Raw genomic sequence first — 15,481 nt, 5'->3', positions numbered from 1 at the left:
AAGGAGACTGCCTGATCTCCCCAGAAGGGAGTTGCAGAGACAGGGTGCCACCACAGAGAAAGCCCCCGCCCTCATGTCATTCATTCATTCATCATTTTATTTGTATGCCCCCTTTCCACAAAACAAGTGTGCTCAAAGTGGCTTACAACGAGGTGAACAAAAGCACATCTCAACAACAACAATTGCACAAACAATGTCCCAATAACAAAAAATAATAAAACAGTAATGTAACAGTAAATATAACAGGAAACAAAAACAACTTTTCAATATCATGAACACAGCAACATTGTATCTCTTGGCAGGCAACGTTACACTTTCTGGCAATAGCAAAAATAAGAGGAGAATTTTGACAGTTTCACTTGGCTCCTAGTAACCCATTAGCAACGCCACGATGTTGCTCAGAGTCCTAGTCTGGTAGCAACTTCTTATAAGGCTTTCAAAGGCAGGGGCAGTGGAGAAGCTGGAAACATCCCTTCCACGGTCTGCTTTGGACCCCTGAAAGCACTCTGGAGATGGTAGGGCAGCGCTACTGCTGCATCTTAAGAAGCTAGAAAAGGTGCCTTTACCTGACACCATCAATGTTAGCCCGTAAGGGTTGTCTGCACATACATGCCCCATTTTGCCATCTGTGGTGGTGGTTCTGCGAAAAGACCCTCTCTCTTCCCCCCCTCATTGTAAACTGCAAGTTGGCAAGCGTGAAGAAAGATGCTTCCTTAAATACTTGGGCTCCCGGTCATTTAGAGCTCTGCCTGCTGGTACTGACACCTTGAATTCGGTCTGGAAGCTCACCAGCAACCAGGGCGGTGTTCTCCGAGTTGGAGTTGTAGGCCAACCACACCTGCAGGGTGCCACGTCAGCATGGAGAATGGGGGTGCAGACAGAGGTAGAGAAGATCCTGCCTTCACTCCGAGGGCTGGATCTGACAACGTTCCAAGCCACATGGCTTTCTGTCTGTCTGGCCTCTGTGATTTTGAGTGGGTCCCGCAGCTGCAGGGAGAAGGCCGGGGAGCATCAAGCGGTGGTAAATGGAGATGGGTCCCAAAGACGTCAGAGTCTGGGCCTTACAGCAGGGCTGGGGAATCCTTTTCAGGCTGAGGGCCACATTCCCTCCTGGGGGCCACATGCCAGTGGCAGGGGGTGGGTGGGCAGAGCAACAAATGTAAATTTTGCCTTTGTACAGAAGACTAGTTTCTTCACACACTCAGATGCCCTTCCCAGTCCTCCATCTGGGCAAGCAAGAAGCATCACCAGAGATCCAGGATGCATTCCAGCCAAGCAGAAGCCCCTGAGATCAACGGGGCCAGTAGGGGGTGTGGTCTGGGGGGAGTCAGGAGGGCCAGGTAGAGAGGCCTGGAGGGCCATGTTCAGCCCCCAGCCCTGAGGTCCCGTCCCCCCGCTAACAGAAGGTTGAGGGCCAGCCAGGCTCTGCTGACTTGGGCAGAACGGGGCAGCAGGCCAGGCTGTTCATGGTTGCTCTTGCTTCTAGTGCTCCACCACCTGTGGCCTTGGGGCCATTTGGAGGACCGTGCGCTGCAGCACAGGCCAGGAGGAAGACTGCAGCCCGGCCAGAAAGCCGATCCCTGCCCGAAGGTGTTACCTGAGGCCGTGTTCCACCTGGCGTGTTGGGAACTGGAGTAAGGTAGACAAGCCCATGATGGAGAAGGCCGCTGGGCCTCATCTCCCCGCCCACATGTTTGGCTTTTCATGCTTTTGTTCTTCTGTCTCGTATGTTGACCTTGTAGCCCAGTGATGACCACATGACCAGCGCTGTTCATCTTCCCCTTGTCTGCTGAACATTTCCTGCTTTCATTCGATAGCAGAAGTCAAGTTTCTTGGCCGTATGTTTGAGGACATAGGCTTAACAGCATGACCTCGAGGATTGTATCTAGCTATATTCTGTTCAGAGTACACCCATTGGAGTTCAGGAACCTAAGGTAGTCATGTCTGTTAGCTTCAGTGGGTCTGCTCTGAGTAGGACTAGCATTGGCTACAACCCCAAATGTCTGCTCTCCGATAAAGCCATGCGCTGCTAGATGATGCCTCCTCAGTTGTGTACTTTTAACCCAGCCTGCCCCAGATGTTTTGGACTACAATTCCCATCAGCCCTTGGGGCTGATGTAGTCCAAAACATTCAGAAGGCACTTGGTTGGGGCAGGCTGCTCTCACTTCTTCCCACTCACCCACCTCTCTTCTCCTCTCACTGAAAATTGCCAACAAATTACATTGTTGATGTTTTGCACACAGAGGTCCCTGGCATTGGCAAAGCAGCAGTTTTGGGGAGTCCTCCAAACCCTTGGAGACCCAGTTCTAATCAGCGCAGGCACACAGTCCTGGGCTGGATAGACCTTTGATCTGACTTGGGACATGGCAGTTTTCTTACTGGGGGAAAAATTGTCAGCACGGATATTTTCAAAATGCCGCTGGACTTCACACCAGCAAATCTGATAGCAGCACAAAGCCATTGTGGTGTAGTGGTTAGAGGGTTGGCTGAGGAGTGGGGAGACTCAGCTTCAAATCCTCATTTGGCCATTAAACTTATGGGGTGATAAGAACATCAGAAGAGCCTGGCTGCAACTGGGACAGGCCGAAGGGGGCCGTCTAGTCCGACATCCTGTTCTCACAGTAGCCAGACGCCTCAATGGGCAGCTCATAAGCAGGACTGACATGCAACAGCCCTCTCCAGACAATTCCCGGCAACTGGCATTCAGAGGCCTCTGAGGGGGGAGGGAGAGCATAGCCATCATGGCCAGTAACCACTGATAGCCTTAACCTCCATGTATCTTGAGCCACTCACTATCTCTCAGGCTAACTACATTGCAAGATTCAGGACAGACAAAAGAAAGTACTTCTTTGCACAGGACATAGTTAAACTATGGGATTCTCTCCCAGAGGAGGCAGTGATGGCCACCAACTTGGATTAGGCAAATTCAGGGAGGATACGGCTATCAATGGCTACTACCTGTGATGGCTGCCTCCATGGTTCTGAATATCAGTTAGTGGAAACTGCAGGCAGAGAGAGTGAGGCTCTTGCACTCAGGTCCTGCTCACAGGCTTCCCATAACGGGCAGCTGGTTGGCCACTGTAAGAACAGGACGGTGGACTAGATGGGCCCCTTTGGCCTGATCCGGCTTCAGGGCTCTGCTTATGTTATTATGTACATTGCAGGGGGTTGTGAGCATAAAATGCAGGAGTGGCACAAACCGTGCATGTTTCCTTGAGCTCATTGGTGGAAAAGCGGGGGATTAATTGGTATAAATATGGGCTCCCATTGAAAACAGCCAGGGTGCTTCCTAATAGCAGCCCCTGCCCTGATCCCAAAATGTTGGTGTTGCTTGTCCAGCCATCAGTGTGCTCTTTGCCTTGCTTGGCTTGTAGTGCTCCAGGACCTGTGGAGGTGGAGTGAAAGTCCGGGACATCCACTGCGTTGACACCCGAGACCAGCGACCCCTCCGCCCTTTCCACTGCCAGGCCACCCCGTACAAGCCCCCAACGCAGATGCCTTGCCAAAGCCAGCCGTGCCTGGGCTGGTACACGTCCGCTTGGAGAGAGGTGAGCAGTGGGCAAGCACGGGGTGGCGGGGGGCGGTGAGAGCCCAGCCCGGAGCTCCCTAGTGCTAGGACAGGGGTGGGCGAGCGTCTTACTAATGAGGACCCCCTTCCCAGTTTCTCTCAAGATTTGGGCGGGCTGCAAGGTGTGGGTTGGAGCTCCACCCTCCAGAGCATTTATTCATTTTTATTGTCATGCTGAACAGGGAGGGGAAAAAATCCAAAGTTGGGGAATGACCCCCACCCCACCCCAATTGCAGTTTTTCTACTGGTTCAAAAGTGTCCATTTGGTTTAGTCAGAACAACTTCTGCCAGTTGATGCTCCTTCTTATCTGATGAGCTTCTGCAAATACATTCGCTCCCAAAGCCTTGAAGCTCCCAAGCCCCATCAGATCACCAGCTGTAGAAATTAACACAAGAAATGAGTTTTGCTGTTTCCGTATCATACGGCATGCTCTGTGCAAAAGAAGATAGCTCAGATTGCCACAGCTTAACACTGAACAGTGTCAATTCTATGTTTAGTCTGGGCTTGTAAACAAAAGGATTGACTGAAAGAGTGGGTGACAACTCTTTGCTCAGCCTTGCAGGACGTTTAGATCTTAGCTATCTAATAAAGTTACTTAAATTAAGTTAGAGGAAGGCAATGGTAACCCCTCCCCCAAATACTGCTTACCATGAAAACCCTATTCAACAAGTGGGGATCGACGTGAAGGCAGTCCATTTTTTTCCAATTAAAGTGTCAGAGTTTGCAACTGAGCCATCTTACAAAGTCCTCCCACAGGGGTGGGAGACCAGTTAGAATGCTCTGCCCCCAGAGGCTGATGTCCCCCCTCAGGCAGTTTACAGGTCAGTCTGGGGAACAGAAAGTTGGCCTGAGCAGTGGACATGGGGAGATGTCCCTCCCCTCCGAATCAGAGGCCAGCTGGCTGCTCTCTGAGATACTGGGAGATTTGGGAGGCAATGAAGCTTCATGGATGATGGCAAGGAAAACTTCACACGAGTCCAACTGAACACACACTGGAACTTATTATTTTAGACCCAAGTTTGGGGCAAAGAAGAAGGACCAACTTCCCTGCCACCTGCTGGGCATCTGTGTGGTGCTGTCCACTAGAGCTGTTCCAAGGGGTGTTTGCTGGTGTTTTTTCCACTTTATCCAGCTTCCAGGGCAACCTTTGGTTTGGGCTACAACCCCCATCATCCCCTGCCAGCATGACTGCGTGGTGCTAGGGCTGATGGGAGTTGCAGTCCAAAACATCTGGAGGACACCGCACTGGGGAAGTCTACTCCAAGAGGATTGTAGCACACCTCAGCAACCTGTAACTTGCATCCATGCAAATTTGGACACTACTCTGGAGACGGCACAGTTACCAGGTTTCCCCAGAGAGCCATCTTGTCATCACAGCTTGTATCAATTTGTTGTTGCATCAGCGGCACAGGATGGCCGGGGAGAAACGTCTGGCTGGCTTTGACATCACTGTCTTTTAGGCACCAAGTTTTAAAAATTAACAATCCCCTGTGCATTTTGATGGAGGATGTTGTCATTTTATTGACAATCTTATTGTTTGTAAGCTGCCTGGAAGACTTGATTGAGGGAAAATAACAAGCTTAAACCAGTTCAGGCAGCTGAGGGTCAGTTTTACTTTAATGGTAAAACCCCTTTTTGGAGATGCAAATTAAAGGTAAAACTGGCCAGAGCGACAACATCAGGAGATGCAGTTTTGAAAGCAGCAGGGAAGGGACCGAAACAGACTGAAAATCAGGTTGCTGTTCCGTGTCCAAAGTGAGGGAATTACCAAGAACTGGTCTGTATAGCTTATTTTTTGGACTTGATTAGTACAGGGATGTCCCCAGAGAGAGTCTTCTGCACACAGCAGGAAATACAGGCTGCTGCAACACTGACACATCCTAAATCGGGGTAGCCAACATGATGCCCTCCAGGTATTGCTAGCCTACATCTCCCAGCATCCCTGACCATTGGCCATGCTGGCTGGGGCTGATGGGAGTTGGAGTCCAACAACATCTGGGGGCTGCCACAGCTTGCTTCCCGTGCCCTGAGCGGACATCAACTCCATCCTTTACCCCATGGGAACCTCACCAAATGGAGAAGCCCACAGAGGCGGCTGCGTGGGGGTGAGTGACACCCTGTGGTTTTTGCCACCATGTTTGCTCCTTGGCTCAGAACTGGCTCATGCCCAAGTGCCCGCTAGAGCGGACTGACATGAAGCACCCCCCGAAGGGGTTGATGGTGGTTTCCTCCAGCTGATTCCCAATTGTTTCCCCTTAGTGCTCTGAGCTGTGTGGAGGAGGAGAGCAACAGCGGCTGGTGACCTGCCCCGAATTTGGAAGGTGTGACGAAGCACTCCGTCCAAACAACACGAGGCCTTGCAACGTCCACCCTTGTACCAAGTGGACGGTGGGATCCTGGGGGCAGGTAAGCAGGCCTTTTGGAGAGGATGAATCGGCCTCTTACATCCCTGATGGGAAGTCATCCAGGTTAGAGTTCCACTTTGGGGGCTGAAGTCTGTGTTCTCTGGCCACGAGTGTGAGGCTCAGTTTTAATGTTGCACAACAAAGGGATCTGATGCAATAGCTGTGCAGGTGGAAACTTGTTCAGATTGGCAGACTGTTGTGCAGCAAAGTTAACAGCAACCTGCTTGTGCATTTTCTTGCCCAACAAAGTTTGGCTGGCACAAAACATTTCCCCGGCAGGAGAAGTATAGCGCTCAGTGACTTTAACTTAGTGCTCCGTTGGATTTAGCCCTTGGATTGCCTTGATGATTGTCTTTGGAAACAAGGCAGGCCTCCTCCCTTGGTGCTGTCCAGGGCATGCTGTGGCTCAATGGTCAGAGCTTCCTTGTTCTCTGCAGTGCACAGCCACGTGTGGTGGGGGCATCCAGAGGAGGCAAGTGAAGTGCGTGAACACGAAGACTGGTGAGGCAGAAGAAGACAACAGCCTGTGTGACCATGAACAGTGGCCAGAGAACACCCAGAAGTGCAACCCCCAGGACTGCAGTCACAGCCAGCCAAGTAAGTAGTGGCGCCAATGGGGGTGGGTGGAGGGGATGTTCCTGGCTGGTGTGTGGATTGCTTTCTTGACTGAGTCACCACCTGGAGCTCTTTGCCCCGTGAGCACCTCAGTGTGCACCCGCTTGGCACCTGCACTTTCCGGGGGTCATTCTGTGGCCTTGATGGTCAAGGGCCAGTTCCTTGTGGTGACGCTGTTTTGGGGGATGCCAAGGTAAGCAGTGCTTGCGATGTCAGCAGTAAGTTCTTGTTGGACACCAGCTTAGCGAGGTTCCTTGGCCTTTCAGGGACAGTGGCTCTGTGATACAGTGTCTGCTAAAGGAAGGGCTGTCGCTGAGTGGCAGAGAATCTGCCGTGCACGCAGAAGGCCTCGGGTGCAGTTCACTGGCAGCATCTCCAGGTAGGGCCAGGAGAGACTCCTGCCTGAAAGTCTGGTGAGCTGCTGCCAGTCAGTGAAGACATTACTGAGCTAGATGGACCAATAGTCTGATTCCGTATGAGGCAGCTTCCTGGCGCATCTCCCACACAGGCAAAGGTGAAGCCAACAGGAAGCAAACGGTGGCATTCTGCAAAACCCCATTTTGGATGGACTTTTTCTGTCATAACTAAAACTTCCTGGCAGGACTGAGCTTGCTGTTGGGGGGGGGGCGGTGAGGCAGAGGAGGAAGCTGCATGGGCTGCATTCCAACCCAGTGGTGACTGATGCCTCCACGTCCGTGCCAAGAAGGTGAAGTCCCTTGGACAGCTCCTTGAAAACCCAGAGCAGATTCTGCTGCCCCACTGGCATGGAGCCACCACCCTCCGCCCTTCCAGCCCTTGGGTTGGTCACAAGCCAGAGAGATTGCAAGGAGGGTCCTCAGCCGAGTACCTTCAGAAGGGCCCAGGTCCAGCCCTCAGCATCTCCAACGCAGAAGATCTGGAGCAGCAGTGTTGCAAGGACCGCAATGCTGGCTGGTGCTGGTGCTGCGGGGGGGGGGGGATGAAATCCAACACTATCTGGAGAGCACCAGGTTGTCTATCACTGATATACAGGGACCACGACTGATATACACTGCAGAAATGTTGCAACCCCCCCGGGAGCCCTCTTGATGCAAGTCCATTCTCTTTCTAAGAGGTCCAGTACCACCACTGTGGTTCCGATCCAGAGATGCGCCAAGTGCGCAAAGGTGTATTCCTTCAGGGTAATTTTGGATTACCAGAGATGAGATGCAGACAAGAGGTTTGCTTACAAAGAGTTAAAATTTATTGAGTAACTTACAGCATTCAGCCAAGTATTCCCAATAAAAGTGGATCAGTCCCACCGCTCTGCAGTAGCGGACGTCAGAGACTGAACACCCATACCGGGCACAGGTCATGGTTATATAGCATAAATCTTGGCACATATCATTGGTATACACATGAGGTTACATATATGATTAATGAGATTATACACTTTGAAGTAACATATTATGACATATAATTGGCTGTTCTGATCTTTTCACAGAACATCTTCAAAGCAAACTAATTGCTAAAAACTATAGTATCGTTCCAGGTGCACCTTAGTATCCTCCCTTGGCAAACTTCATAGCTATCATCTTTATCTTCATCTCTACTAACAAGCATACTTCATCATTGACCGTTACCTGACTTGTGTACTAACAAGCCACAGCTGCACTATCTGCTCATTGACCGTCCTTTCGACCCATCCATTTTATCCTTGAATCTATGCCTATCAGGACTCTCTGAAGTCTAACAAGGTGCCTTCCAATATCATACTAGGCAAGCCAACTATAAACTGCCTACTAATATACATATACTTGAACCTATGCCTAATTGGGCTCCTTTGATGCCTTTACACTTAACAAGATACATTCCCAGCATCATACTGGGCAAGCCATCATATCCTCATTAAAACACCTAGATTAGACTGCAGGTGGCTATGAGGTGATCTGACATACCCAAAGATGCTGGGGCCTGAAAGGGGAATACAAGCCTCCAGGCTTTGCTAACAAATACATATTGAATATATATTGATTAACTTAAGGCTATAACAGCTTGCTTTAGGCCTCTACTTGCTGGCTGGAAATACCAAATTGGTACAGGGTATACAAAAGGCCCCTGAGGGCCTGGTCAAACACGGTGCATAGCGTTTCCTGGCGATTCCCAGCAGGTTGCACTGCAGCTGTTTGTAAGCGTAGGGCAAGGGAAATGCTAACCTTAAAGTGCAGGTCTCTTTCCAGAAGAATATTTGTGACTCATGGCAGATAAAGTGGAAATGCAGATCCTCCCCACCCCCCCAGCCATCCCAGCTGTAGCGATGATGGATATACAATAGTCCTGATATATAAAGTCATGCCTTTCCCCACATGAACGTTGGATGACATTATGGGGGGAGTGTGGAGGGCTAAACATTCTGGTTTTTAAAACGGCCTATATTGGTTTTATGGCCCAGGGCAGGAAGCCTCAATGAGAAAGAAAAGATATCCTGCCAAACCCTGGAGCACAAGGCAGAGTGTCAGCCCCTTGCCTTAGGGGTGAAGTCAGATCCCCACGGCAAGGCCTGATGCAGAGGTGTCAAGTTCCCTTCCTTTTGTGCAGAGCCTCCTGCAGGCTGGCCTGGTCTTGAGGGGCATTAGGGGAAACTGTCTGCAAAATAGCGTCCCAGAAAAATGGGAACACAACAATTGCGGCTTTGGGGTTTTGGCAGGCTCTGTTATATTGATCGGGATGAGACCAAAGATAAAATACAGGATTATATACACGTGTGTGTGGGCGCCCACACAGTTGTGCAAGAGGGTGAGATACAAAGAAGATGAAATGCAAAAAGTACAGACTGCATCAATTATTAAGTTGAACACGGTGAGGGGGAGTGGCACAGCCCCACAGCGCCAGTAGGTCTGCTCCAATGGGAGGTGACCAGAGGAAGCGCTGCCTGCGTAAGCATGTGTGCCTCTTGCGCTCGAAAAAGGCATTCCCAGCACAAAATGGATTATAACCGTTCCAGCAGAATGCGCTTTAGACTGAGAAATTAGTGTGGGGCAGGGATGCCATGGGGATGCCATGATGAGTACAGCACCCCCAAAAAGGCACTTGTATGAAGCACGGAATGCACATTATCACACAGTGTGTACATGCTCTCAGAAGACATAACTTGGGGAAATTATAAATTAAACCATCAAAACAGTGGCTTTGAAAATAATTAAAGCAATCCTGAGTGTGGGCGGTCTGCTCTGTCCCCACAGTGTGTAGGTGGAACATGGCGGGATGCACACGCACATACTCAAAGCACTGATACATGCTCCCAGAGCATGGGAGGTCAGTGGCAAGTCCCCGTATAGCCTGCAGTGGAAAAGCAATGATTGTATAGCATTGGAAGCTGCGTGTCTAGAAGCTCTCTTTGTCTTGGGTGGGGAAGCCTCTTTTCCTGGCATCATGCCTCACTTTAGAAAAGGGGAAAAGTATCTTCAGGACATGAATCCATGTTGGATTATTGATGCAGAAGTTCAGCCTGTTAAACCCATTTGTTATCGGCAGCCAGAAGGCTAATAAAAGTTTAGTAACAGAATGTCAGGAAGGAATAGCCAGGGGGAAGGAGGGGTGTGTGTTGGTTGTTACTCTTTGCAGCTGTAGCCTGTCAGCTTACTCCAGCTTGGGACTGTACAAGAAGCCAAACTTTATAATGAGCAGTGAGAAAGTAATTGAAGGCCGTTAAACTAGCTTGTTAAAATCACCAAAGCGGAAAACTTCACTCTCTGCAGAAACTTGCCTTTCCTTGGCTTATCAGTGGCACTGTCATTTTTAAAAAATTGAGTGAAACTGTGTGTCCATGCATGTGCATGTGTGTATGCATGTGCGTCCACGTGTGTGTGAGAAGTTATTTCATGTAGGTAGATATCCTGCAGGAAGCCAGACTGCTGGACCACTAGATGAGCCCCTTTTGGCCTGATCCACAGAGATGTTCTGATGCTTTGAATGTGTTGCCCTCCAGTTGTACGATTGCAGCTCCTGTCATGCCTGACCACTGGCCATGCTACTTGGGGCTGATGGGAGGCGCAGCCCACAAATTCTGAAAGGCCACAGGTTCTCCACCACTGTCCCTAGGGAACGGAGCCTTACGTTAGGACAGGGGAGGACTGTTTGCTTTCTGTGGTTTGCATAAGAGGCTGGAAAGTGGACTCCTGAAGGGCGCAGGTGCTTTTTCGGATGAGCACTGGGGAAAATGTGGTGGGAAACTTTCCTGTGACAGTGTTCTGTTTTCCTGGTTGGTCTAAGGATGCCAGAGTGGTGATATGTAAGGAATAGGAAGGGGCTGCAGCAGTCCAGTGTACAGCAAGCTATTTGTGAGTTCTGAGTCCCAGAGGTAATGGGAGAGAGCTGCTAATCACGATCTCATGAGCACCTTGCCAAGTATCCAGGCGCCATCTGCCCCCACTTAGTGCTTCGGCCTCCTGGCTCCGCTTTCACATCATCAGGCCTGAGCAAGCAGCAGGTTAATCCCAGGTCATTCTTCTTGGCTGGTGATTAGTGGGGGGTGGGTTCATCTGATAGTGCCTGGGATAATGGGCTCACACTGTCAGTGGAAAGTCACTCTTGTGCTTAGGGGTCTTAAGATCTTGTCAACTGAGGGCCTGGTTCTATTTCCATTACAACCCTTTACCTTGGGGAGGGTATCGGGCTTTTCTCCTAGCTCAGCCTCATTCTCCGCATCTGGTGGGGATCCAGGCAGCCACAGGAAGCATCTGGAGGGAATCCCAATTCTCACATTTGTCGCCACGATGTGGCTGTTGCTGCTTTTGCCCGGGGAACGCTTCTTCTGAATGCCCCACCACATGGAGGGACCTAAAATGAGCTCTGCTAATATGTTGCTCGCTCACCACGTCAGCAGAGCCAAGGGCAGGACTGGGGGCCCCTTGGATGACGGTTTCTTCTGGATGTGTGGTGGGGTACAAGATGGGTGGGAATGGGAATGGGCCCCAGTTGTGGGGGAACAGGGCAAGCCCCACTGCCCCTTCCTCGGCTCTGGGGTTGGATGAGAAGGAGGTGTGAATCAAAGGACAACATCCTTGGGGCGGGGGGGGGGAGAGAGAGTGTGTGGTAGATGGCCTTGAAGGCTCTGTGCCCCCTCCAAAAAATTTGGAGGTTGAAGGCAGGAAATGTCTGCATAGTGATGTTAGCTTGTATTTGCAACTGTTTTCCTGCTGTGAATTGCTGGGAGACTAGAAGCCTTGAGGGCCTAAAGAGGATTGAAGATTTGGGGGAGGGGGAATGATCAGAGTGAAAGAAAGAAAGAAAGAAAGAAGAGCGACCCGGGGGAGAAAAATAGGCTCTGGGACACGCAGCGCATGATGCTTAACACACAGTTTCCTGCTGGGTGCACTTCTTTAAAATAACAGCTGAAGGGGGAAGAATTGGGGACATAATATGCCTTCCCCCCACAGTTGCAGTGAAAAACCCCCCAGCACCAGGCAGCAATTTGCCTCAGGAGGGAAACTGCCAATTGGCACCAATTCTGACTGATGCACGTCTGCCACACACACAAGCACATGGAGTGGCTGCTGTTTTCAAAGGGGGGGGGACACACAAACATGCAGCGGGGTCAACACGGGCATTCAATGCCACTTGTGGTCCTGAGAGGAGAAGGGGCAGAGAAACCCCTTCAGGGGCAGAGGGGGCAGGGAGGGTACCAAGGGAAAAGGGGGGGGGAGAAATCAGGAGGAGACAGGAGTGTGGAGAAGGGAGGGAGAAAAAGAGGGCAGCAAGCTGTGGAGTGTGTGGGGAGGGTTGAGGAAGGAGCAGGCGAGCAGGAGATAAATCTGGGAAGGCACGGCTATCAGCAGCTGCTAGCCACTGTGGCTGTGTTCTCCCTGTGCTGTGGGCCTCTGGAGTGTTGCGGTGGTTGCGCTCGGGTCCTCCTTGGGGGCTCCCCATTGAGGCATCCGGTTGGCTGCTAGGAGAACAGAGTGCTGGACTGGAGGGGCCCCCTTTGGCTGAGCCACCAGCCAGGCGCTTCTTGTGTCTTTCAGGGCTCAGAGTGGCCTGTGGTTGGGCAGAGAAAGCTACAGCGGGGGGGACACTCTGGGCCGGAGAGAGAAAACGGCGAACAGGTTGCAAAAACCTCAAGGGCAGCGGCAGACATGTTGCCTTCTTCCCGCAGGTGTTGCCTGTGAGCGCGACCGGCTCTCCTTCAGCTTCTGCCAGACTCTGCTGGTCCTGAGCAGGTGCCACCTCCCCACCGTCAGCCTCCAGTGCTGCCAAACCTGCCAGCAGCATGGCCACGGCGAAGAGCGGGCCTCCCGGAAGTGAATGCTCCTCTTCAGCCGGGACCCCTTGGAGGGTGGAGCGCTGGGGAGGGCGCTAAGACCACCGGTGGCTGTAGAAGGCTTGGCCCCTGGCCCTGTCCAGTTGCCATGCTATCCTTCCCCCAACAGGACCTCCTATGGTGCTGCTCTCAGAGAAACCGTTGTGCTCAACACTGGTCCTCTCACCAAAGTGCCCTCAAGGCCGCCCAAGTCCACTGCCCTCAAACGCACAGCAGGTGAGGATCCGCTTTGCCGTTGGCAAGGCCACCCTCAACTACTCTACAAAAGCAGTAATTCTGACATGCTCTTGGACACATTTCTGGTGCTATTGTTGAAGATATTCAGGTATCACTCGGTGTTGGCAGGCCAACGCAAAACTCTTGACTTGAGTGATTTCTTTTTATAAAACAACACACAATTATTTTTATATTTTATAAGGATGAACATCCAGCATTCCAGACAGTGTATTTTGATCTTTTGGTTACATTATTGTGACAGTAATCATTTTTGCCCTGTTGTTGCTGTGAGGAGCTCAGAGCAGCAGCTGCGGTTCAAGGTCTGTTTCAAACTCGCTCAGCTGGGTGCTGCACACCCTGTCTCTCGTAGGCAGTGGGACCAGAGCAGTGGAGTTGAGAGAGGTTTGACTTTGACCCAAGTTGGACTAAGACAAACTTCTCTGGCTTGACTTTCTCTGGTTCTGCCGTCTGGTGTCTGTTAAGGTGAACTGTCATTTCTGACTGGGCTACCAGTTTGGCTTCCCCGAAGGAGTCTAATCTCACACCCACACCATATGTTAAAGCACACAGCTTCCCCCCAAGGATCCTGGGGGCTGTAGTTTACCCCTCCCAGAGCTACAATTCTCAGCACCCTCAGCAAAGTGCAGTTCTCAGGATTCTTGGTGGGAAACCATGCACTTTAAATGTGTGGTGTGGATTTGACCTAAACTTGCCAAGATCACCTTCTGGGATTTCTCTCTCTCTGTAACTCAGGAACTGGTTGACACTGAGGCTGCGTTTCTTGCATTTGTGATAATCACGTTAATATCCTTGTCGGCAAAAAGACATTTGATTTAGAAACACTTTGTTTCTGTCTGACATTCATAGCGTCTTTGGGCGTCCAGTATTTGTGTCACACGGGGAAAGGGGACGTCTGTGGCTCTCCAGACCTTGCTGAAGTACGGCTCCCATCATCCTTGGCCATGGGCCATGTTGGCTGAGACTGATGGGAGTTGGAGTCCAGCAACATTGGGGTTCCCCATACCGAGTGTGAAGTAATCATGCAACAGGGGTGGGGTCCCAATGGCTCTGCTGCCTGCCTAGTCTCGTCGCTCTCCACTAGGTGGAAGGCAACCTCCCCTGATTTTTGAAGTAGAGAAGGCTGCCTTCAGAAGTGTGGAGGGCAACAGAGCTGGCAAAGGGGTCAGAACTAATGCACTCCTCCCCACAGGTACCCACATGTGGTTCTTTTACTCAGGGTGCTATCGAGTAACAGCCCTGCCATATATCTGGGCATCGCAACCAAAACCCCGTTCCTTCAGGGTGCCACAATGGCCTGTCATCAGAATCCTTCAGTGGTGTAAGTTATAATCTGCTATTGTGCTTTCCTAGATGTCTAATAAGACCTCTCCATTCTCCATGTGTCAGGGATACATTCTCCCTCTGAATTATCATTGTGGACTTTCTCTGAATATGACATTAAAGTATCCTTAATTTAAAAAAAAATAAAAATCTCCTGAGAAACCATCTGACCCTGAAGATTTATTGTTCTGTAACATGGAAATTTCTTATTGTCCAAAATGTTCTCATGTACAAGGGCCCTGTGTTCCTCCTTTAATGGGTTTATTCTACTTGGGTTCTCCCATTTATATAATTGGGCATAATATTTTGTGAACTCCTGATTAGTTCACATTTCTTTGTTTATGTGAATAGAGAATATTTCATTTCTTTATTTCTATTCTCTTTTTTTGAACATTTGCTAATAATTTCATTTGCTAATAATTTCAAGATCTTATTGCCAGAATCAATAGTACTGATTTACAGAAATCAAAGATGTGGCTGTTTAATCTGATTAATTTAAAATTACTCTTAATGTTTGGTGGGCAAAAATGCATTCCAGCATGGAAGCCACAAAACCTCATCAGAGTAAGTTGTATATCAGCTATTTTATCTCAAAGCTAGGAGAAGGTGGTCTTTTATCTCCAGCCAGGGGACTAGATAGAGCCTTTTATTGAAGCCCAGCATACCTGCTTGTGTACAGCAGCGCACCTCTGCTCTCAAGGGTCAACCATGGAATTTCCCCTGCAATTCATCAGAGATACATGAAAATTAAATAATACTCTTTCTAAGGAGATGTTACAAAAGAGTATCTTTGTAATTTTGATTTTTTTTAAAAAAAGGTATGTAGCTCTCAAGTGTGTTAAATTAAATTGTTATAATCAAGCAAGAGCTGTGTCCTTTGGTTTTTTGCTTTTCACTCCACATTTCTGCTGCAGCCTCTTGCAGAGTCTCTGTGGTTCACTTATCCTGGCTAACCAGAAGGCCAGATGCCACCACTAGCTTTGCTCTGGGCTCCACCTTCCTACCCTGCACAGTTCAGCTGTGCATCACACAAGGATTTGGAAAGTGGGGAGGAGAG

The 15,481-nt window shown here is 50.1% G+C and overlaps 1 protein-coding gene across 4 annotated transcripts in view; it reads left to right on the top strand.

Moving 5' to 3' along the window:
• ADAMTS7 (ADAM metallopeptidase with thrombospondin type 1 motif 7) overlaps positions 1-15,279 on the top strand; it is a 69,250-nt gene extending 53,971 nt beyond the window's left edge. For 2 of the 4 annotated variants that reach the window (XM_061594774.1, XM_061594772.1), the window contains 5 exons: positions 1,487-1,639; positions 3,376-3,549; positions 5,830-5,976; positions 6,413-6,572; positions 12,703-15,279. In XM_061594774.1, coding sequence (XP_061450758.1) covers positions 1,487-1,639; positions 3,376-3,549; positions 5,830-5,976; positions 6,413-6,572; positions 12,703-12,851 — 783 coding nt within the window. In that variant the 3' untranslated portion in view covers positions 12,852-15,279. Of the gene's footprint in view, positions 1-1,486; positions 1,640-3,375; positions 3,550-5,829; positions 5,977-6,412; positions 6,573-6,856; positions 12,173-12,702 lie in introns of those variants that run through there. The other 2 variants (XM_061594773.1, XM_061594775.1) reach the window with 2 other exon arrangements.
• Positions 15,280-15,481: the final 202 nt, after the last annotated feature.

This window comes from Rhineura floridana, chromosome 14, assembly GCF_030035675.1.
Source record: "Rhineura floridana isolate rRhiFlo1 chromosome 14, rRhiFlo1.hap2, whole genome shotgun sequence".
Taxonomy (NCBI): Eukaryota; Metazoa; Chordata; class Lepidosauria; order Squamata; family Rhineuridae; genus Rhineura; species Rhineura floridana.
Note: the sequence above shows the minus strand (reverse complement) of the source record. Positions and strands in the feature narration are given on the sequence as shown.